This window comes from Vidua chalybeata, chromosome Z (assembly GCF_026979565.1).
Source record: "Vidua chalybeata isolate OUT-0048 chromosome Z, bVidCha1 merged haplotype, whole genome shotgun sequence".
NCBI classification, from domain to species: Eukaryota; Metazoa; Chordata; class Aves; order Passeriformes; family Viduidae; genus Vidua; species Vidua chalybeata.
In genome coordinates, this window is record NC_071570.1 from 47,583,538 (window position 1) to 47,608,600 (window position 25,063).

Here is a 25,063-nt window from a genome sequence, read left to right on the forward strand (position 1 = left end):
AATAGCTACATGAAAGGCTGTAGTGTAGGCAAATTTAAATACTTCCTCTTATTCTGGATTTTTGAATGCCTTATATAAGTTGGTGACGTATGGAGCAAAGATTCATAATAATTGCATATGTTTAAGAGAAGTATTTATATTGCTAGAAGTACTGATGGCTGTCTGTTCAAAGCACTAAGCTTTATGGAAAGCCTAGTAATGTTTTACCTTTAATTCATTATTTCATTTTGATAAAAACAAGATGTATACTACATGGTCATGTTTATAGTCTGGTGTATTGACCTGAAGTTAAAAATCTTTGACTTTGGTAAATTGGTGTGTTTTAGCAAACTGAAAGTAGTCATGCTGATTTACAGCATCTGAGAATCTGACCCTAACTCTACAGACTGTGTAGTCAGATGTAGCTGTAGTGCACTCTTAACAGTAATGCTCTCTTTACTGGAGCTACTGAAAATTACTGGAAATATTGAAAATAATTTCAATGGTCTCTGCAGGAATGAATTACCCCTGTGGAGTAAATGGTAAGAGCCATTATTCTCTCTGTAGTATCTGTTGCATTTAAAACATGGCCATGCTTGCTGTGAAGCACAAGGCTTGAAACTGAACTGCACATCCTTCTGCCCCGAGAAAACTGCTGCCAAACGTCATTTGTTGGAGAGGTTGCTGCTCTGTTGCACCAGGCGGGTGGTAAGGTAAAAAATGCCTATGCTGTTACCTTTCCAAGAGGTCCACTGAATCCCAACAGTTTTCTGGGAAACAAAAATTAAATCCTAGTCTTGGTGCTTGTCACCCTGAAGTTTGCAGCTATGGCACTGTTGGATTTTGGAACCATCTGCTATCAATGCAGGCTCTGGCCAAAGCTACCGCAAGGTACATGTCCTTTTGTCACCTCTGGGAAGCTGGACTTCTCGTGTACAGCTTCTGGACCTCTTGTGTACCCTTTTGTGTCCATCACAGTTTGGTTCAGTTGTGGCTAGCTGCAGTTTCATGACAGCTAAGTCTGGAAATGTGTGATGGGAAGTGTTAAGGGGCATGGACTCTATCAGTCTTTGACTGGCAGAAAACATTGCTTCTTACAGCTGCTGGGACTTGTTCAGATGAAAAAAGAAGGATGTGATTACAGATGAGTTTCATTTGATGTGGGAAATACAATAAAGGGCTGAAGGCTGTCATATGAAAAAGGAGGATAGAAGTTCTTGGGGTGTGGAAGTTAACTTGTGAGTACAGAGACACACTTCAGAGTAGGAGTTAAGTTACACTTTAGATACATGATGAGGACTTTGTCTATGTTTCTCCATCTGTTGCTTAAACTTTTTTTTTTTAAGTAACTTTTTTAAGATGATGTATTTGGATAGAGATAATCTATAATACTTTTAGACACCTGTTATTGAAAAAACCAAAAATTGTTCAATATTTCATCTGGTAGAAACTTTATTTTATTCCATCCTATAAAATTTTCATGTGCTTAGGAACATACAAACAACATTCCCCTGGCTATCCAAGTCTAATGCCAGAACCAGTTGGTAACCATAACCACAGCCTTTTCTTAGCCTTACTTTTCTGAGCATCTTAGTAGAAGACAGATATAAAAAAAGATATTGTGCATGGGAGGTTCCCACTGGAACTGAAAGTTGGCATTCACAGTGTGTGAAATGCTAAAATAAAAACACACTGCATGCCTGGGTCTCGATGTCAGACAAAAGTGATAGAGGGATGCAATGAACTCAGTCAAGGCTGCACATGGATTTGTGGCAGTGTGGGGGATTGTGCTACACAACTCTTCCATTAACAGTCCACAACCTCCGCTACAAAGTACAGTAGTGAGATAAGAGCTCACGCTGACACCAGCTGCTGAGGATTGCAGAAGTATATTTCAGTCTATCATTTTATTGCTTGGGGTGGTTGAATGTAAAGTGATGGTTATGAAGGGGAGGAAAGTTCTCTCACAAGCTGCTGAGTCTTAGTCAGGTTTTACAGATAAGCAGGAAAGGTTCTTAGAGTTGTAATGGTGTACCCAGGGAAATATGTGTCTGTTGTGTAATTGTCAATAAGAAAGGCAACTTGAATGCTAAACGTTATTAGGAAAAGACTGGGGAGGAATGGCAGAAAAGCCTCCTCTGTACCACAGCATAAAATCAGCTTGCTGGTTCTCTCTGTGCAGTGGCTGAGCTGCTGCTGAGTCTGTCGGTGTCTGATACAGCATTACATCTTGAACATGACATTTTCCTTTGTCTGTTTTATTTTAGTCCCCTTGTAATTCTTTCATGTAATCTATGTACATTTATAGGGCTTTTTCTAGAGGACTGTAGAGATTTTCCATTTATGTAATACTCCTACATATATCAGGCCATTCATTATAGTAAACTCTCCAAGACAGGAACTTCTTCCAAGTCTTACATTTAACAAGATGCCTCAGAGAATTACTGCACTTAATTTAGTTGTATTTGTATTTACATTAATAAGCTGTGTATGTTATTTAATGCATTGCACTTAAATTTTTCCAGAAATGAAAAATCTATTGTTAAAAAAAAAATTGAAAAAATTTATCCTCCCTGGAGAGCAATTTGATAATTCTACTTATAAAAATGTTTAGCAAATGCAAAGTTAGACTTCAGTGTTAAAGATAAAAAAAAAATAAATAAAACCTAACATGTTAAAATACAAAAATATAAAGAAATTTCTGTTTGAAAAACACCAGAACTAAATTATGGTGAGTATTTTCCCAAAGAGGAAACAAAAGTGATTTTTAACACCCTCTAGGCTTTTCCTCCAGAATGAAAGGTCTTTTCAAAAGGGAGAAAAGTTTATGTGTTATATCTGATATTTCATGAGCAATTTTCACCCAGAATTCTCATCATTTGCATGGGACAGCAATACATAATACCTACAGGGTATAATTCACTGCTTTCTTATTCCTAGTTTTGGATTCTGCTTTGAAGTCTGTCTTGAGGACAGAGAGAAAAATGCTTATGTGGAAAAAGTGTAACATATTGGAGAGTATAAATAGCCATGGTGTTTCTAAGTGTTACACATTTCATGAGTTACAGTGATTCCCAGCTTTATGTCCTGCCTTGCTGGGGAAGCCTGGAGAAAGATGTTTTCTGTTTCTTTTCAAGTGTATGTTGGAAAGGTGCTGACTGTACGTTCCATGAGTTGCCCTATGTACACATGGCCTTTATTAAAACACTGAGTCAAACAGAATGTGGTGGGAAAAGTGGCCCAGGAAGTGATGGCTTATGGGCTGAGCCTGCTGTAAAGCCAGATCTTGTGCTCCATGTGGACAGGAGCAGCACTGTGAAGTGCAATGGCCAAGTGGCTTCTTGTTGACCATTGGCAATACCTAATTTTTCACAGGAAGGAAGTTATTTATAATTGAATAGCAGAAGGCCTCAAGGTAAACTTGTCAAATATGGTTGGTGCAGTATGCCTGACCAGATGCTTGGAGAGTCCACATGAAGCCCCCTAAACCTTTAAGTAAATGTTTTGTACAGTGTCTGAAAGATGCAATTGAATGGCTTTCTTTTGACTTACATCCATAGATATGTCTGCTTGTGGCTCATCACTGAGTTTGTGTGATCAAGAAATCTTCATCCTTTAAAAAGATCTGCCCATCCTCTTCCTTTAAATGCTTTTTCCTCAGAATTTCTTATTTCATCTACTGAAACTTCACACACAGTGAAGTTTCTTCTGTCTTGTTTTTCCAAATGAAAGTTTACCCCCTAAAACTCACAAAACCTCTCCTAGCTCTCAGAACTTAAGACTTAATTAAGCCACTCTGGGAGTATTGATATGAATGTAGGATTCAGCCACACCCCCCACGCCCCCCCCAATATTGTTATGCTTCAGTTTGCTGCCATTTTGCCATTTGGGGTTTATTTCTTTTTGTGTGGAATGTGCGAAATAAAAACAAATTGGTGACTTGTAGGAGTACTTTCACCCCCTGAGGAATGTGACAAGCAGAGGAGGAGTTGTGTGAGTAGCTCCTGAAAAACGTGTGAAAATCTTTCACTGAGAATGTTACCTTCTATGTTTGGGCACTGCTTATCTCCTGCTATTTGTCTCCTGATATTCCTTAATTGGATTACTTGCAAATGCTTCAATTTTCTGGCTGACATTTTAGGAAACTAATTCTTTTCTGTGTTGTCTTCTTCTGTATGCATTCAAACAATTAAAACCTTTATTCACCTTCGTATTTTGCACCTTGTCTGAAGCATTCATTCACTGTTTCGTTTTACTGCTTCTCTGAGCTTGCTGACTTAGTATGCTTTTCTGTGTCATGAGATGTTTCCTTACCCAGTAATATATGTTACTGTCCTCTTTATGGAGGACAATGTTTTTCTGAGTTTGTCAGTGCAAAGAGAAAATTGTGGTACTCTGTACTGACTTGAGTTGTCTAAATGAGTAGAGAACATCTCTCAAGGTCCATGGGAGGAGCATCTCTTCCATCAGCTGATTATCTGAATTCCCTGAGGTGTTTGGGTAGGGCTCAGTTGACTTGTGCATTTAGTTTGTGTGCACTTAAATCTAATAGCCACTTAGAGAGGGTGGTCTTGCAGACTTCAATTGCCTGCTGCATCTTGCAGATCATAAAATTCTTGTGATCAGTCTGCACCACCATGCTCTCGCTTTCCTTTCTAGCCAGCCTGCTTCTGAACTAGAAAAATGTAGGAAAACTGTGTCGTTTCACTGAATTTCATTAGTCACTGCTGGTTCTTCCTTGGCTAGCTTTCACCTCTTTATGAAGTTCGAGACATCTGCCTGTTTATATTGGAAGCTTCATACTCTGCTTTTCATAGGTCAGAGCCATGAGAACCTTTGTCACGACACTTCTGCCTTCAGAGGGCATTTCCCCTCGCCAAGCCAGGTCAGATAAATTTTGTGCACCATTCTGAGATAGTAACAGGGTCACCTGAACAAATGGCTGAGATAGATGTCTTCAGGGTATGAGTGGCAAATTTCAGACTATAGGTGGTAATGGGCAGGTGGCCTTTGACCCTTTTCTCCTGTAGCTTCTACAGACCTGCTCTCACCACAAGCAGATGACCCTCCAAAGAGCATCAGTAGAAATACTGCTGACACCTAAAAAAGGAGTAAGTTTAATTATGTTATTATTATATTACCACTGTGTCCATGTTGAGATAACACATCAGCAATGAGGATTCACCAGTTCTCTGTGTGGACTCTTACCTGTTTTCTGGAGCAGGAGCTGCATCTTTCATCATCATCACTGCCTGGACAGTGACTTTGCTTTCTTTGGTCTCCTCTGCACTGATAAAATGAGTGCTCCTCCCCACCATAGAGATCACCTCCAAATCTGTTAAGCAACTGCATTTGCAGCTGCAAGAATCCATTTTATCATAATTTCTTTGACTGTTTCCTTCCCTGATTTACTCTATTTGGTTGGAAACAGACATAAACCTTAGAGACACGCATAACACTTCATAGCACCCAGCAGAAGATTTGGTTCTGCTCCTTCCCACTTTATTTCATCAATGCAGTAATCATTCCGGGTTCAACCATGGATGATGAATAACACATTTGAACACAGTAGTGACGTGCAGTGCTTATTTTCTGACTTGTAGATTAATGAAAAAAAAGAAAAAGTGCTTACTGCTCCTATTAAGATGAGTGCCAAGAGGAAAGGTGTCATCCTTTTGGTGCTACCAGAAGGAATATTTACTTTGGATGGGCTGGCAGTAAGCTGTTTAGAGAAGTGGACCTGGATTTTAATGCTTCAGTCGGCCTGGAAGAAGAAGTGTGCAATCAAAAGTCAATGAGCTGGAGAAAGGGGAGGAGAGGAAATGGACTGCTTCTGGTGGCACTAGCGCATACAGTCAGTGGCAACATTGGACTGCAGATGGGAAGTTTGAAGCACTTGGGGTGTTGTCAGATACTTGTGAAATGTAAGAAAAGCAGGGAGGGGAAAACCCTTTGTGTACAGCAACAGTTGCTGCTGGCAAGTGATCTTCTGCCCTGGCACTGGGTGAGGTCTGAGCTTCTACTCAAGAGGTCGGGAGCTGAGCATCTGCACAAGGCTTCATGCTTGAACTGGTGGAGAGTAATTCTGAAAGAAAGACGACTCTAAATCCATAGCTGCATAGCTTATTAGTTCCTAATTAATCAGAGGTGGTGGGAATGAAGTAATGAATCCCTTGTTTTCTTCATACAGCTTAATGTAATGCAAATTCATTGTAAGAAGCTGTGGAAAATATCCCCTCCATGAGAAATGATCTTTTAAAACACTGTCATGCTTGAAAGTATGCTTTGTGGAGCTTGGATGGAATGATAAACCTATAATAAAAGAAATAGTTAGTTACTCTTGACTTTCAAAGCTGCCTATAGTTGGCGACCTTCATCCATTACACTCAGTTTGTAACAATACTTTGTTTTCTCACATTTATGTCACATGCTCTAGCTTGTAGAATAATTCACTTGCAAACGTCCTTCTGCTTTGGCTACATCAAAGAGCTGTTTTAGACTGTTTAAAACTTTTTTTGAAATTTTGATGCTCATGGATAGAGAGAGTGTGGGAGGACCTGACTTGCAGTAGGCTTGTACTGTTCTGGGATAAGCTGTCCTTCCTTTTCCATTGCCAGCATCTTAGTAGCAAAATAACTGGGAATTCATGCAGTGCTCAGGGTGTGAAAGTTGTGTACATTCTCAAAACTAGGGGATAGCAAATGTGTTTAAAAAGATGTATTCCTAGTTGTATTTGACTCCATTTTTGGTTTGGTTTGATTGTGTTTCTTAAAGTCCCTTGCTTGTGAAGAGTTGCTCATGGTTCTTATTTTATTTCCACAGTTTGCAACTTCATGTCTCACGAAAAGTGCCTCAAGAATGTCAAGATACCATGCTCATGTATTGCTCCCAGCCTTGTAAGGGTGAGTAAAGAGACACTGGCTTGTCTCTGTCTTGGGTAATACCACACATTTATCACTAATGAACATGGTGCCATACAGCAGTGTTTTTTTTCATATCATAATGCAAAAATTGTATTAGTCATCCCTGAAGCTTTTATAGCTGCTCACAGGCAAAGCTACACTTCCTTTGAAGAGTCTGATATAAGCAGCTGTAGATACTGTGTCTTTCAAGACTAGTTATCTGCATTCTTTAAATGTTACTAGGTGTTCTTACTGTGTGTCATTACCTGGAAGTTTCGCAATAAAGTACTTGCTTTCAGATGGCTTGTGACCTTCTCCCACAAGACTTTACCTGTAAGAGATTGATTCAAAGGGTGTGAAACATTAATCAACTTTACAGAATATAATAGGATGCGACTAAGGTACTAAGAAGCTAAACTGAAGAGAAAACAAAGTGTGTTATCCACTTGGGAAAGGATGACATAAGAGGAACAGAAGGGGAGAAGGACATGAGAAATTTACTAGAGAAGTAGTAAAACACTAAAAATACCTTAAGGAGCCACAGGCAAAAGTCGAATGAGACATGGCTATAAAAACAGTCATGTTCATTACAGACCTTGCTAACTCAAAGCACATTTATGGGAATCCATTGTGTAGACCTGTTAAGGGAAGCTGATTCCCTTTGTGTCGTAAAACATTTTACCAGTTCCTTTTTGTTGTGGAAGCTTGTGTAGGGAGTGAGATGTGGAATTTTGAAAACAATATGCAATTTGAAATACATGGATTGGATAAAGAGAAATTATCCATTTGTCTTTCTTCAACATGCTTTGTCTAGGTGATAAAGCTGCTAGGCTGTACTAATGCAAAGCTTTGCTTTTTCTCTTTTTTGCTTTACCTATTTCCTTACATACCTTTCATCTTGAGAGGTGTCAAAAAGGTGTCTGATAAATTTTTATAATTTGCCAGTGAAACAGCAAGAAATACTGCTGTAAGTCTTGGAACCCATGGTAAAGCGCCATGTAGGTAGTGAGAAGTGCTTTTTCTAAGAATTAGCATCTTCTGCTTTTTCAGTATGTTGGCAGTCATTGTAGGAAAAGGAATAATGAATCAGTATATATAGATATCTACATGGGCCTTTAGGGGGATGGCAAAAATCCAACTGGAAAATAGTAATTTAAATCAGGGTGTGATTGTTGTAAATATTTATGACTGCTTCTTTTGTGGATTTGCTCTAAATTTAATTTATTGTTCAAAATAGCATTTGTTCCTTTGCTTTTATATGGTAAAAATCCTCCATTTAAACTTACTGATGTTCCCATTTGCATCAGTTCTAGACGTCAGTGTAATTTTTTTCTCTCTTGTCAGTCCCTGTCATCTATCTGCCCCAAAATTTTTATCTTGCGATTTATCTATAAACAATAAACACAAATTGTACTGCACAGCAAGGATAGTTATTTGGTGGTGTTGTCAGTCTTTGAAACTGTTTGCAGTTCAGCATTGCTGTCTTTAGCTCGAAGAGTCTTCTGTGTTTTCTATCTTGAGCTGTAATGGTTTTATTTTGAAAACTCTGGATTGTACTGTTTGTTCTGGACAGTCATGTCCTCTTTGATGTGGTCATCCAAGTTGCATTAATTCTGATCAGCTGTACAAGTGAAGGCTGCCATATGGGAGACATCGTTTTGCATGCAGGCTCTGTCAAAGCAAATACCAGACTTGGCATTTGCATAAAAAATATAACAGAGCGAAAAACAAATGACAGCCATTTATACAATTTGTGGAAAGTTTATTTTCTTAATCTCTCCTTTCACATTATTTATTTATTAAAAGGTCTGACGTAGAAGGGAACACTGGTGGGATTTTTTTTCTGATAGTTCTTTCAGCTATGACAATATTCAATGTAGGTGACAATCTCATTACAGAATTGAGATTTTTTTTTTTTTACTTGCCTGGATTTCATCTAGAGAAAATGGCAATTGTTAAAGCTCATCAGAATGTATGTCATTTGATACTAAGTCAACCCATCAGAGAATAATTTTTCAGCAGATGTTTGGTGGAAACTTTTATTCCTGACAGTAGGGTTTCTTTCCCAGAGTCAAGTAAAGGCCCACAGAGTCACAAGCATGCCACAACTGCATCCAGTCTCAGATCATTCCTAAGGCTGACCTATGAATTTTTTTCTCTATTGTGAATCATTATCACCTGCATTTAGTATTCCAGAGTGGATCCAGGTCATGATGTTCCTAAACAAGCCTTCATGGATCAGACTTCTGAAAAGTTTGCAGGGCATATGATCTGTTCCAATGGTAAGGTCTCAGCAACTTTTTCAAATTCAAATTCTCTCTTTCCTACATTCCCTTAAGTATTTACCTGCTTTGCAGTACACATTAAAAAAAAAAAAAAAAGGGGGGGAGAAAGGGAGGACAAAAAATAATCCACACCCAAACACCAACACAAAACAAAATAACAGTAAAACCAAAATGTTTTTGGGGGTGAAGTGTGAAATTTTGTTTTCCCTTGTTAGGCTGGAATTGAAGCTGTATTACAGCTTATTAGAAATGTGTGTGTATTTTCTATATAACTGTTCTTGGTAAACTAAATTGAAATGAGACCACATGAAGAATGGTTGAGTGATGTTCAGCATTTGCTATGCTTATTTTTCTTTGTTGGTGTGTTGGTGCATTGCCCTAATGGTTTCTAAACATTTCCATTTTAAGAAGGCTTTGAAGTCTGCTCACGAGACTTTGTTGTGTGCTGTTCTTCTTAAAGCCAGGTTGTCTAGAATGGAAAAATGCTAGTCTAGGTTATTGGCTTCTGAATCTTTTTGTGCTAAAAATAAAACTTTCCTTTGTAAGGAAAGCCACTGCATTCATGGGCTGGGGTAAGGAATGGAAAGGCTGTGGTGCTTGCAGGGGTCTCTGCTGTTGTAATTGTCCGCTGACCTGAGTTTCTCCCTCTGGATACTGGGTTCAGCTGTGTGCAGCGTGGTTATTTGGGTCCGTAACAATAATCTGAAAGTAAAAGATCTCTCTGGGAGGGTCCAAAGCAATGGGATGAGGGGTAATGGTTTTAAGCTAAAAGGGGATGCATTCTGACTAAATTTAAGGAAAACATTTTTACAATAAAGGTGGTGAAATACTGTCAGATGTTGTTCAGAGAAGTGGTAGATGCCCCATCCCTGGATGTCTTCAAGACCAGGTTCGACAGGGCTCTGAGCAGCCTGGTCTAGTTGAAGGTGTTCCTGCTCGCTGCATAGAAATTTTGACCTTTAAAGGTTCCCTTCCAACCCAAGCTGTTCTGTGACTGTGATTTTACCTGGGCCCTTGCTGGGTAGCACTGACCACCTCTGTCAAGAAGGTCCCTCTCCAGCTCTCCAGCACTTGACCTATGCTTGTGTTGTTTCAGCAAAGCAGTTGCTTGGAGACAGTCACATGGCATAATTTAGACTACAAATGAGGGTTAAAACTGCTTGCTGGTAATCTTGGCACTGCACCAAGGTTTTCTCCCTTTTCTCCCCAAGGGGAACCTCAGAACTTAAGGGAAGGAAGGGCTAGCTCCTCCTAGTTTGTAAGCTCAGGAGAGTTTATTATGCTCTCTTGAAATTATCTGAACTCCCAGATGAGCTCTGCAGCTATATCAGTAACTCTTCAGTTTCAGAAGCATTATGGGATGGCACTGTGTTTGTTTTAATTCTTAATCTTTGTCTTGATAAGAGAACATGGACATTGATTTCCTCTGTAGCAATAAAAGCAAGGAGTGAGTGACTTTTGCATGTAATTTTTCTTTACAGTACAAAAAATACTAGGCCAAGAAACTCTTAATTACAGTGGAAAGCTTTTACACAAGTCTTACTTTTGAGTAGAAGTATCATATCATTCTGGTTTGAAATAGCATGAGATGCATTATCCATTGCAAAAGGGTCCTTGAGACCTTGGAGTGTATAAGGCCAAATGTCCTGTCACAGAGATATATGCAGGATGAAGAAAAATAATCCTGAATGTAGTGGGATAGCATATAGATGTGTGCATCATTCCCTTGCATTAGTCCCAGTTAAAATTTTGATTAAGTATCTGATTTTGTCTCTCCCATCCTATTATGTGTTGAGACACCATTTAACTTTGTATTCTTACTTCATTTTAGACCTACCATATGGAATGCATACTTACATTGCCTTTAAACACCAGCCAATAAATCAAGTGCTCAGAGCAAAGAGTCAGTTTGGACACAAGTGAAGAGTAGTTGATAGGCATTGTCCTTAAAATGCCAAAGCAATAGAGGACATTCCAGAGCACACAGTGTATTCAAGTTGCAGAAATATTTTGCTGCTAAATAAGAGGTTTTAAACAAATCAAAGTGCTATTTTTGATTACTGAGTAATAAGGAAGTAATTGAAAAGATGTCAATAAGGGCAAAAGTTGAATCACAAAGTTGTTGTCTTCTCTCAGAGAGGGTATAGTCTAGGCCTGGACAGAACAGTCATGGGGTGGAGTGAGGTGCGTTCACCATACCTACCTCCCTAGAGCAAAGGTTTACAGTGTTGGAGTGAACATTAGAAACTTTAAATAGGGAAGTGCTTCTACACTTAAACATCCATACATGTTTTTGTTCCAGAAAGACCATTTTAATTTTTATCAGGAAATTTTTTTGGTCTTATGTTGAGAGCAGTCTTTGAGAATGACCCCATGTGACTGCCCTTGTGGGTGTCTGATGAAGATGGTTGCTTCCAAGCTGCTTGTGCTTATCCTTAAAATGGAGCAGTGTTTTTGAGCTGCAAGCTAGTGATCTTAAGTTAAATTCCTTTTACTCAACCCTTGGAGGCTGTTGTTGACAGCTTTAGAATCCTTCGTTCTGTCTACCCTTTCCTTCTTGGAAGCTGTTCAACCCCACAATACCTTAGGTCCTGCCACCCCGGTTTCTTAATCTCTCCGGTATTTTTTAAAAAGTCATGCCAAGAGCAAGTCACCCTGGTGTGATGGAGAAGGAGATGCATGGGCAAAATAATATCTAGGCATAGGCCTAGGAAAAGTTTTTAGTAGGCAGTTCCTTTTTAAAACTGCCCAAGACAGCAGCTACCACACTGACATTTGGTATATCTGTATTTCTCTCATTGCCCTTTGCACCTGGAAGTCTTTGCCTCATGATTCAAGATGAAGCTTTCTTCTGCCTGAGCTGGTAGAAAACAAGCTGATTTTCTCCCCTGCTGCTGAGGCATCCTGAAGGCTGCAGACCAGCAAGACAGTCTGGCCTGACTCTCTGCACAAATCAGAGGGTCTGGAAGGTAGCTGGGCCACTCTGTATAAAGTGACTCCACCTTAGTGGAAGAGTACTTGAATTAATGACATGCTGTTGGTCACATGCTTGATATCCTGTGATATTTCAGGATGAGGTACATTTTTAAAAGATACTATCAAAAGAAAGCAATTCTAGTTTTTATTTTTCTTCCAATCTGGATTTTAAAAGCAGTTTGTTGCTGTTCTTTTTGGTTGATGCAGAACTGCTGTGCACTTGCACAGATTGCACTTAAGGAATTAGAATCTTAGGTAGATAGAGCTATCTTAGATAGGATCAAATTTTATTACAGGCTGATAGGAGCATTTACAGTTATGTATTACATTGTCTAATGCCTTGCATTCCTTAACAGATGGCAGGAAATAGAACAGGAACTAGGAGTATCTTGCCCCTGAATGCAGAGTCATTCTGGAGATCATACTGGTGTGTTACCATTATACTTTCTGTTGATATGCTTCTGATCAATATTGTAAGGGCAATTAGATGTCCTTTAATGGTATTACTAGAAGAAATTTTCTGTATTTTTCTGTGGAAATCGATTTTCATGGTCTTCATAAGGTAATTTAAGTAGATGGATTGGAAAAGCAGTTTTAAACTCTCATAAATTATTAACATTTTCTCTGTAGGCCACCTTATGCTTCTGTACTTCGCTGTACTTATGGAGGTGGATATAAACTAGGCAATAACATTTAATGTTCTCTAATCTTTCATGGTGTCTCACTGGCTTTTCTAGTCTGAGTTTCAAATATTTTTTCAATGTATGTATATATTAGGTGCTTAGAACTTGTTCAGCAACCAAAATGTGTTGGGAGAAACATGTAATTGATGCATTTGTTATATTGTACTTGCTCTTTTACCTTTTCTTTGTTTCCATCGTACTCCCATCCCATTTTCCATCAGGCTCTGCATTGCTTTTATACATGTCATCTTCCAAAGCATGTTAGAAAGACCACTCACGATAAACAAAGTTTCTTTGGCTTGATTTGTAAGAAGTAAATTAAAGAAACTTTTTCCCCCTTTTTTTCCCCTTCTCCACCCCCCTTTAACATTTCAGTCAGCAAGTTGTTCCCTTCCATTTGACAGTGACTTGAGACTTCAGACAATTGTCACCATGGTCTGAACAGCTGAAGAATTTAGACTTGGTCTCCTTCTCTTGAGTGTTCTAGATAAGTATAGTCAGACTCTGAATAAGTTTGCCTTCTGTCAAAATCCTTTCTCACAATTTTTCCCAAAATAAACACTGTTTTTCACATGTTCTTTTTTTCAGCATAACCACTCTGTGACGATAATGAATTGCCGGCATATCTAAGCTAGGCTTAAGATGAAATAGCCAGACTCATGGCCAGAAGAAGAGTCCCCTGTGTTTCAAACCTGGGTTGTTGAGGGGGTTGGATGCTCATGCTGGGTGTCCAGAGCAATTTGTTCACACCTCAGAGCTAAGGGAAGTCTCCCTGTGTTTGATTTCAGGGGGAATTCTTCTGCCTTGAGTGGCTGTATGGTGCTTGAGACTGTGGCAGGGGTAGGGCACTTAAAGATGACACTTGAAACCTGAAGACAGGTTGGGATGTGCAGAAAAGCCTGCCTGAAGAAATCCCACCAGGGCTTTTCAGTACTCCTCGCAGTTGCAGTGTCTGGGTTGGGTTGTGTTCACATAGTCATTTTTTACCAATTTTCTGCATATGAATTCATTATGCAGGATGAATTTTGTGCAAGTGGTCTTCTCCTAGCAAACTTTTTTTTTTGGAGCAGCTACAGTGAGCTGCAGCTCTGGCACTTTACTTCCACAATAACTGAGCCCAAGTAACTTACATCTGACTGTACAAGAGAGGTTTGTTTCTTCCTTCTCTTGAAGAAGTAGCAGGGTGGGCAGGGATGATGAGCCTTAAACTTAATCTGGGACAGTTTGATTAAAGCTTCTTAGGCTTTCCAGGATAATTTACCCCCCCAAGGATATATGTTCTTTTTGTAAGCATACATTATATGACTTGAGTATTCTGATTAAAAAAAAAAAATGTAAGCCAGCTATGAACTTTATGTCAGAGATGGAAGGTTGCAGAGAATGAAATTTCGATTTGGGCTGGTGGGAGTAGGCCATGGACCCAAAAAGAATGCTTTGGCTGTATTTTTAAATCCCCAACTTGTACATCAAGTTAAAACTTGAAGCTTTTGGAGGCAATGCTGTTATGTATCGTATGTGCGATACTGATATGGAGTCTTTTTTGTGGACTGGCTCTCAGCCCTGATTGGTGGGGAGCATGGGACCTGAATGGGCAGTTTCCTGGTCAGTCAGAGACCAAGGATTCCTCATGGTCTGCTGGGGCAGTGAGCTGGTGACTGTTTCAGTGGTCAGCTACTGTGCACTGTCCTGTTCATGTTTGGTAACGCAAGCATATTTCATTCCTCTCTTTGTCCTCTTTTTTCTCCCAAAGCTTAATTATGAGGAGCACTGGAGGAACCACATGCTTTGCAGTTTGGGGGTTACTGGTCTTTCTTGACTAAACTTACAGCATTGTTCTTTTCTCCTTATGTTGCATCTGGCAAAATTTTATCTCACTTCTTTCACTGTTCATACTTGAATTACAGGATTGTTTGATGTAACTGTTCCCATACTTTCTGAGACAGAAAATTCTTGTGGGAATTGGATTTTTATAACTGGAAGCAACTCCTTGGGTCATCAAATTCTGTGTTCTCAGTACGTGACAGATTTGCTGCTAATAGTTCTCAGGAAAATCTCAATATACAAGGAGAAAAATTCAAATCCTGATGAATAACCTTGAAGAATTTTTTACCAGTATATCTGAGAGGAAAAGCTGCTATCTGTGACTACATGTATCTGAAGTCATTATTTCCAAAGTTTTACTGGGAATGATTAATTTCTTTTGAAACCTAAATAATGCTTTGTCAGAAAGTTGTATTTACCAGAAATACAACCACAAGATAAACTTGATGTGTAAAACTTCACTATAGCAAGAAGGGCATGCAAAATGCATAATACTAAATACCTAAATCACGGCAAACTTTTGTGGAACTCATTTGGATTCCAGGACTTTAAATATGCAGTTACGTTCTTTCCTTCTAATGTGAACGTCACTTCAGCAGAGCTGTGCATCTTGTAGGAAGAGTAGTTTCTAGAACAGGTATGAAGCTTAAGTATGTTTCTTCTTCTTTTCTTTGCTTCACCTGTTGTTCCTTTGGTACTATTACTTCCCATCTTCATTATTAATCATGAATTAATAATTAATAAAATCAATTAAGCAAGAAAAAAAACATTTAAGGTAAGTTAATGGTAAGAAACACATTGCCAAAACGGTTGGTACAGACAGCTCTTGCGAGAGAAAATCATAGTCTATCATTATCAACCTACAATCAAGAGGAACCTCAATCTGGATGTACTTCAGGTGATGGATACCATTCAGGCTTTGAAGCTTCAGATAAGACGGGGAGACTAACCCTTTGGTCAGCCAGTGGCCGGGCTGTATTAGGAGAGGAACTGAAAGGCATGTGGAGAGCACTGAACGGTGGCAGCACTGAGATGTTAAAAGTTGTCTTGTGCATGTCTTTAGGGTATTTTGTTCACCTGTGCAGTAATTACTCTTTAATTGTCCTTGATTCAATTAAGAATGCTCAGAAGAATAGCTGCGACTACAGGTGTGTCCCAAAGGAAGCCTTTGGATTCATGTTGTTGTGAATCATCAAGAACCTAATCAGCTTAAAAATATAAACAATACATATTAATTCCCAAGAATTTTAAAAAGTTACATTTAAGTGTTTATCATATATTTCTATACAGTATGATTATTTTTAAAGGATGTTTCATCTGTCTATTTATTCTTGTGCTTAGTTAAGTTTACATTGTATATACTGCCCTATTGCTGCAAGATAAAGCAGCTTCTATGAATTTTAACTGACACTTTGCAAGTTGAAATTGATGATGTCTTATGCATTCTTTGCTGGCAGGTTCCAGTTGCACACTGTTTTGGGCCTCCAGGACATTACAAAAGAAAGTTTTGTGCTGTGTGCAGGAAGTCCCTAGAGTCACCTGCCTTTCGATGTGAAGGTAACTTAAACCATACTTGTATACAGCCATCTGTGCGCCACCCAGTAACCTACAGTTTCCTTACACTGCATACCTCAAGTGCTTGAGAAATTTTTGGTTTGTTTATTATCCATTCATTGGTTGTGGGAAGGCATACTTCAAACTAAGGAATAATAAATCAACCACCTTCCATAAACTGCAAATTTTGTCACACCTGTATGCTCTTTTCACCTTTCCTCCAACTTACTTTGAGCAAGTCTGTGGTGGTGTGCAATGAACCCCTGCCTGAGATGGGCAAAGAATGGGGAGCTATTATGGGAAAAGAAAGACTTGTCCCGTTGCAGTAATTTATTTCTGTTTCCAGTGGAAACTTTTGGTACAGAGCATCATCAGGTATTCGTATTTCTAGAAAAGAATGTAGAATTTCCTGTGTTACTTGTCTCAGATATCTGTTACTTGTAATGAGGATGAGATACCTTCAATGGAAAAATATTTGAAAATATTATTTTTCAGAATAGTACTGCTCTGAGAGTTCTGACATGGATTCTCTGAAAAACAGTAATTAAAGAAATCACCTAAATACCAGATTTTTTTATTTGAAATACATGTTGGCATGAGTACATGACTGATTTTGATGTAGGTGAGCTCTTCAACTCTCCCTTGTCTTAAATGTCTATTAGTTGTTCAGTTGAGTTGTGAGGTTAAATAGAATTAACTGTTTTATAAAGGAATAGTACCTCTGAACTGTTTTTAAAAAAAGTCTAATGAATGAAAAATCAATTCTTCAGGGAATTGAGTTGCTTCCAAAATCACTGTTTTGCTAATGTCTTATTAAATATGGCTTTTCTATGTTTATGTGTAGGGGAAGCAATCCTCTTTGATTACGGCATTTAGACGTAGAATGGCGCAGTGTTTCTGTTTCTGCTTTTGTCTGTTGAGTTGCATAATGGAGCCAAACTGTTCTGACTAGTGGGAATATGTCACTTAGTATAACTACCGTGTGGCTGGGACGGTTTGGTAGGATGTTCTGTGAGCTACAGATAGCACAGGGAATTTTCTAGTGATCTGTCTTAGTAAGACTCGGAACCTGTGTGCCATTAGATAAACATAGAAATATGAAAAGAAAATAGTTGTCACTAGTTATACCCTCTTAACTATTGCAAATAGCTTTAGTTTAGTGATCCAATTTAGTTAAAGCTTTCTAAATTTTGCTTTCATATTCTTACTCTATTCTACTGCATTTGCATTGTATCCATTTGTTGTGGTTTAACCCCAGCCAGCTGCCAAGCACCACACACAGTCACTTGCTACCTGCCCCACCACTGGGATCAGGGAGAGAATTGGAAGACAGTGTAATATGGAAAGCAAAACCCACACACAGACAAGCAGAGGAAAATGAAGAAGTCATTCCCAGCTCCCAACGAGTGGGCAGGTGTTTTGCATCTCCAGGACAGCAGGGCCCCTCACACCTCATGGTGACTTGGGAAGACAAATGCCATCACTTCCAAATGTTCCCCATTCCTCCTTCGTGTGCCCAGCTTTAAATACTGAGCAGGATGTCAGATGATCTGAAATATCCCTTTGGCCAGTTTGGGTCACCTGTCCTGGCTGTGTCTCCTCTCAACTTCCCCCAACTTCCTCCCCAGCGTGACAGTACAGAAAGCAGAAAAGGCCGTGGCTCTGTGTAAGCCCTGCTCAAGAGTAATTAAAACATCTTTATATTATCAACCCTGTGTGCAGCACAAACCCAAAACACAGCCCCATTGTAGCCACCGTGAAAAAAATTAGCTCTTTTTGTAGGACCTCTAATTTGATCTTTACATTCAAAAGCATCCTCTTTCCTACACCAGGATAGTCAGTTTAATCCCCTAAGGGAGTTAATCCCCTAGGACACTCCCACCATTTATGTAAACAACTTTCTTACCAATTCTGGGCAAGGGCTGGTGCTAGAAGCAGCAGATGTGAATTAAACCAAGGGTAAAAGCCCCTCTGTGTTCTTACAAAGTATAGCAAATGGCTGAGCATGTCTGTATTGGCAGAATTAACAATAAAACCCCCAATGCTTCTGTTAGTTCCTTGAAGTTGCAACACTGGACACTTTGCACATTGGCAAGAGTATGACTGCAAGCATCTAGTTTGCCTGGTTAGTTGAACTGACAAAATGGAAAATATTCCTGTTACATCCATGAACAGGGAGAAATGTGAGTGGAGGAGGGACTGTGCCACAGCTCAGAGAGAAGTTCTTGAGTGCAGTGAAGACATGGAGCATGGGGAGCTCTGTGTGTTTGTGGTTGACTTAGTCACGAGTCTTTGCTTTGGTGTGATGGGAGATTGTCTTCTCTGGGGTTAGAATAACACAATGTTAATTCTGCTCTGGAAGAGTCCAAAGAGATTTCAAATTGGGTATTATTCTCTATGTAAATTAATAAGTTGTTTTCAAGATACTTTCAGATAATGTGGTAATGTGTGCAGTTGCTACCTTACAATCTTCAGGTTACAGTTCTCATATTTTTGTGATATGCTTGGAGAAATAACTTGTTTGACTGGAACAGAAAAAGTATTTGAAAAATTTGATGCTCGTCTCTTACTTTCATTTACTTGATGAATAGTCAGAAGCCTTCCCAGAGCAATACAAATGTTTACAAAGCAGCTATAGAAGGAGAAGGATCTTTTCTATCCTTCGCTGTCTCTGAGGCCCACAGAGAACCCTCCTAACTCTTGAAATGATGAAGCTAGATATTGAGATCTATTAGTTTTTGTTTTGTGGGGGTTTTTTTTGTAACTCATCCTTTGTAGCATAACTGCAGATTATTTTCCTTCACATCTGGTATTTCAAGTCAGCTTTTAAATAATGAAGGTATTTTAAAACCAAAACTTGCCTAAGCATTTACAGTTTACACTCAAACTTCTTCCACCTACAGTACCTACAATCTTTTGGAAGGCAATATTAACCTTACTTAGGAGAGTGCTCTGAAAAAATTATTTCCTTTTCTTTGACAATGAAATAGTGATTTACCTTATATATGGTGATTGAATCAAAATAGCCTTCAGGCACAGGTATGTTGGAGTAGGCAGCAGTTCCTGTGAGACTACGAGACAAAGCCAAGCAGTTGTACACTCTTTAACTTGCTGTAATTTGAGGAAATATGACAAGTGCTGCTTATGAGCAAAATTAGCTCAGCCTTTCCTTTATATTTGCTGCATCTTTTTAACACAGAGGAAGTGGAGGAACACACAAAACAATGCTGGTAAACTTCTTTATTGTCTACTTTTGCTGAATGTAAAGAGCATGAACGAGAGAAAGTATGGTGTGAAAAGGGTAGTGGAAGAGTACTGAAGGGAAGTCAGAAGGAGATGCAGAAAAACCTTGGGGTTTCCTGCCTAAAGAAGCTTTCTTGTTTTTGTGCTTTTAGTTTGTGAGCTACATGTGCACACAGACTGTATCCTGTTTGCTTGCAGTGACTGCCGGCAATGTCACCAAGATGGACACCTGGACCATGTAAGTGCAGATGCCTCTGCAGGGGAAGGTGGTCGTGCATTTTGTGGACTAGAGGAGGAGCAGTCTTGGTCTTTAGTTTCACATGCTGCCAGTTATCAAAGCATTTTAGTTGCTTATTGGCAGGCAAAGGACATATGTGACTTCAGAATATACTACAAAGAGTGAGATAAACTTAAATGCTGATATATTCATGATGCTTTTGAACTCTTGCTGAAAGATCTATGGAATGTGTATAACCTCCAAATTAAAAAAAAATCAAGTATCTTATATAAAAGTTTCTTTGCAAAAGAAACTTTTCTGTATGTTGCTATTGGCTGCATTGCATCCCTGGCAAATGTTCTCTTATCCTCATGCTTCCTGCAGTCTGACTGAGGCAAAACTGCCTCTTTTCTTATCTTCTCACAGCACAGTAGATACAGAATACTGACATTGTAGGATGTTTTTTTAAAATAATTTTTTTTAGTGGACTGTGAAGGAAAAACGTGATATTTTTTTTATAGTTTGATAAAACTTCTTTTTTTAGTGAAATGTTAGATTGTTAAAGATACGTATTTATCTTGAGAAAAACTTAATGCCCTGGTATCTGTTGCTATTTCCTCAGAGCTATTTGAATTGCTGATTTTAAAGTTGTATTGAAAATTCATGTGTATCTGATTCATGTAATGCCAAGTTATGATGTGTTCCCTCAGGATACTTACCACCACCACTGGAGGGAGGGAAACCTTTCTTCAAGTGCTCGTTGTGAATTTTGCAAAAAAACCTGTGGGTCTTCTGAGGTGCTCTCTGGCATGAGATGTGAATGGTGTGGCATCCTGGTATGTTGTGCTGCTGCATGTATTTGTGGGAACCACATATATATGGGCACGTGCTTATTTGGACACTTGATATAAACATAATTTATTTGCACACTGTATAAATATGTTTTGTATACACTTTGTAAATACACTTAATCTATACAGTTACTTATTTGAATATATATATATTTTATGTGTTAGATGGGAAATCTGATTTTTTAAAATCCTCCTCATAGTAATTTTAATGAACAGCTCTCAAAGTGACAGTGAAGCTTTGTGTAAATCCATTGGAATTTAACAGGACCTAATCATTATAGATCTGTGGTTAGAAGCCTGCGGGCACTTTCTGTGTTAAATCAGAATTTCTTTCAAATCATGAATTCTGCAAGGTTAAAGACTTAGCATTCTAATATGTTTACTGTTATTTCAGTATAGAATAGGTCTTAACCTGTGTGGTTGGGTTTTTTTTAAGCTGTTAATATCAGTTTCTGTGTTTTTCCATTCAATGACACATGTTTATTTCCCGTGCAAGCTGATGGTACCCTTTAATTATAATTCTGGAAACCACAGCTTTTCACACACTGATAAACTGTGTGTGGTGCAGATAACAATTAGTCTATTCACTTAATGCCACCTCATATTAAAATGATGGAAGTGAAAGTAGCAGCAGATGAGGTGGAAACTGAAAGTATATGTAAAAAATAATTAATTTGCTACTTAAGGCTAGATGAGGTACTCCATGTAGTAATGATTTAAAATAAAACTCTAGAGGTTATTCAGTATTTCAGGTATGATTTCAATGATTTTTTTTTTAATATTGTGGGGTTTGTATTTTAATCTGCGACATAATTTCTGAGGTGGGAAGGACTGTATTTGAGAACAGTCTAAGAAATGTAACATGCTGTGTGGCCATACATACAAAGGTATGTGCATTCAATAAAGGCAGAAGATTTACAACAGTATAAAGGCAGAAACTATCCAATCACCTTTTGGAGTAAAACTGAAAACCGTCTTACCTCTGAATCTGCAAGTGGGTACAGCTACATAAGAGGATACAGCTCTTTTCAAGCCATTCAGTATAACCTGTGCACCTTTTCTATTTCCCCCAGTAAATATATTTCCCCAAATAGAGTGAAATATCAGAGTTTGAGAACAAAACTTTAAAATTCTCCACGTAGCTGTATAAAAACATTTCATTTTTAATAGAACAGATTCATGATCCTTGAAGGTTTCTTGACATATTAAGACTCCCCATTATTGGTAACACAAAACCTGAATTAAACAAATAAAAATCTAGAGTGGCAGATGGGCCATTCATTTAATGAATGTGATTTACAAAAGGTCTATATAATTCCAAACCTGAATGATACAATTTCAGTCATAGCTTGTTATGAATAAATTTACTTTCAATGAGTATCACAAGTTCTTAATGGATGCTGTTGTTTATAGGCTCATGCTGCTTGCTGTGTAATTGTCCCACCAGAATGTACCTTTGGAAGATTAAGGAATATGATTCTTCCTCCAAGCTGTGTGCAATTGTTTTCTCGCAACTTCAGCAAATTGCATTGTTTTCGGATATCGGAAAATTTGCAAACAGAATCAGGTAAAAATTTCAAAGTTGAATGCAACTAATTGATGAGTGTATTTAACCTAGAGTCATCATTCAGTTGAGTATATTATTGCTAATTTTTATTGGCTTTTGTGGCAATACTGTAACTTCTTGCTATTTCTGGGAGAGGTTGGAGATTTTTTAATGGATGCTATACAGAGTGCAGAAACTTCTGTTTACTGGTGCAGGGCAATTTGTGCACTATCCTTGAAACAAAGAAAGTGAAAACATAAAATCATAAAATCTGTGGTTTTAGTGTTATCATTGCTGGAAACACTTCTTATATCATGTGTACAGATACTTTTGTCTCTTGGATTAAGCATCTGTCCTTTTTAAGGTTTCTGTACTGAAACAATACCATATGTCTAGGCAGGATAATGTTCTGCTGCCATCTAGAGTGAATGTTTGTTTAACAGCTCTTCAGGAACAAGATTTTTTTTTTAAGCCTGAGGTACATGGAAGTATTTTTTTAATTTGTATTTTGCTTATTATGCACCTGTAAAACCTTTCTTTTGGTGCTTGAATGGAATAGGAAAGGAAATAAAAGGTAGGCAAAATACAGCTCATGAAAGTTAAATATTTGCAACTGCTCTGCTCTTTTCTCAACCTGGCAGATTGCTCTTGAACTTTCTGCTCTGAACTCAGGTTTGGTTTTAGTGAGGAGAGCTGATCATGAGCAAGACCCGTGTGTTCTGTGTGTAGAAGCTGTAGCAGAAGTCCTGCTACTGTGTGAACAGCATGACCCAAGGTCTACACAACCCAGACACAGTCCAGTGACCTGTCAAATGCAGAGAGGAGGGGTTTAGATTGCTTTTGTGGACTGGATTTTTTTCAGTGTTTTTTCTTTTTAATGAATTTGCTTGCTAGTGGTAAAAGATGTAGTATAGCACCCACTTGAAAATCCTGGAGTTCCTAATGCTTCCGACATAAGAAGTAACCAAAACACAGAGTTTGAATGAGCTTCATTTTGCTGCAGGATTCACTGTGAACTTTGATTCAGTTCTATTGTTAGGTATTTCACAAGTGTCCCAAAGGTTTAAGTGAAGATAAAGTTGATTATTATAACTAAGATAAGTTAGTCACAAACCTTTAAAATAGAGTCTTTGGTTTGACGTTTCTGATGTTAACAAGTTTCTCTTTTCAACAGTGGTGTGTTCTTCTAATATGTCAGACTTCCACTTTTTTTTTATTTTTAAATCACCTCTTAATAAAATGGAACATGGAACGCCTTAAATTAAAGAATCCAAGCTACACAATTTTAGCTACACCTTCTAGTCTCTTCCTTCAATATTTTAAGAGATGGAAGAAAAGGTTTTCTCTTTCAACACTTACGCTACATGCTATGTGTGTTATTTCATGTTATGCATAGTCAAAGTTTTTTAAAGTAAGAATGGCTTTTTTGTATTGCTTTAATGGAAAAGTTTGTCTGAGCCTTTGAATTGAGAGAATCCAGCTTGTGGTCAGAAGCAGATACATAGGGATGGAGAAATATTCACTAATTTAATTTGGACCATTTCCAGTCCTTTATTGTGATATGAAGGGGGGAAATATAAAATTGATTAAAACTCACCTTGTTTGGAAAGCCAGAATGCATTTTTATAGTCCTTAGCCTGCATGGGTATAGGTATAGTATAGCAAAAATGAATTTCTGTAAAATCAATTTCTAACACAGGTTCTCTTTCCTGTTGCCTATGAGAATTTCTGCCTCTTGGGCTTAGCTCCCCATCATCCAATGGGCAGCAGCCTCTCAGGATGGAGGGGCTGCTGATACGCAGGGGAGCAGTGCCGGAGCCATGGGGATGTTCCCCTTTCCTCCTGCTGCAGATCTGTTGCATACCTATGACCTTGACAGCTGCCTCAGCAGTTTACATCTTTCTTTTTTTTAATGGTCAGTGAGCCACTGACCATGGCACAAGGCATGGTGAGTAATATTTGTGGTGCAGCACCTTCCTTGCACTCTGCTGTGCATAAAGTGTTTTGGTCTGTGTTTTCGTAGTTGACAGTGCTTTTTTGCATCTTGGTTTAGCACCTATGTGCGGAATGTTCAGATACTAGTCTGGTGTCTCCACGTGACTCCTTTTACACCATCCACATCTTATTGAGCCTTACTTCGAGACCTGTTGCTGGATGTTTGCCATTTTCAGTCATCTGCTGAAGATCAGGTATCTGCAGGTGACTGCCAAAAGCACTGGATACCACTGCTATATGCTCTTTTTCTTTGCCCAAATTCTTCCTCAAAGGCGGAGCCAAGAATTGTCTTGAACTAAATCACACATCATCCTGTGTCGAGGAAGCTCAGTGCTCTAGCCTTTTAGTCCTTCTTGTTACCTATGTTCACAGAACAGACCTTCATTTTCTTACAAAACCCCACTAGCTTCTGGTATGTGCTGAAAGTTACCAAGATATGTCATGAATCCAGCAGCTCCCTGATACTCTTAGGATGTGTTCAATGCTCCTCTGACAATGAAGCAGCTAAGGACGGCTGCCCCAGGAGTTTGTGCTGCTTTTCCAGGAGAAAAGCATAGACTCTGAGTGGCAGATCTTGCTAAAGATTATGTGCATGTTAGGGGTGTTTCATGGGAGCAAGGAACTCCTTTGTTGAAGGATAATTAGCATTTCTCTGTGATGGCAGGTTCATTAAGAAGTTCTCCTGACATGGCATGCCCAGAGAATGCTCCTCTGTTGCCACAGCTGACAAAAGACATCACTCATAAGATTGTGAAAAGACCAGTCTGAGGTTACAAAGTGTTGGCAGTTGCCTGGATGAGTTGCCTGCTGCAGGCATAGCTCTTCCCAAGCTGGTAGTTGGGAAGTGCCAGATGACTTGTCCCATACAGTGAATGAGCACAGCCATCATCGCTGACCTGCTGGGGACTATTTGTCTGAAGTAGCTTTTGCCACGGTGTAAATGCTAAGCTTCATCACCAACATTCAGCAAACATCTCTGTGCTGGAAAAGGCTTCTTTTAAACTCTTGTGC

The 25,063-nt window shown here is 38.8% G+C and overlaps 1 protein-coding gene across 1 annotated transcript in view; it reads left to right on the plus strand.

The window, feature by feature from the left end:
• Window positions 1-25,063, plus strand: part of DGKQ (diacylglycerol kinase theta) — an 89,079-nt gene that overhangs the window by 15,870 nt on the left and 48,146 nt on the right. Inside the window, exons 2-6 of the mRNA XM_053932529.1 lie at window positions 6,802-6,881; window positions 16,104-16,203; window positions 19,596-19,681; window positions 20,371-20,496; window positions 21,925-22,078. Of these exons, the coding sequence (XP_053788504.1) occupies window positions 6,802-6,881; window positions 16,104-16,203; window positions 19,596-19,681; window positions 20,371-20,496; window positions 21,925-22,078 (546 nt within the window). The remainder of the gene's footprint in view (window positions 1-6,801; window positions 6,882-16,103; window positions 16,204-19,595; window positions 19,682-20,370; window positions 20,497-21,924; window positions 22,079-25,063) is intronic.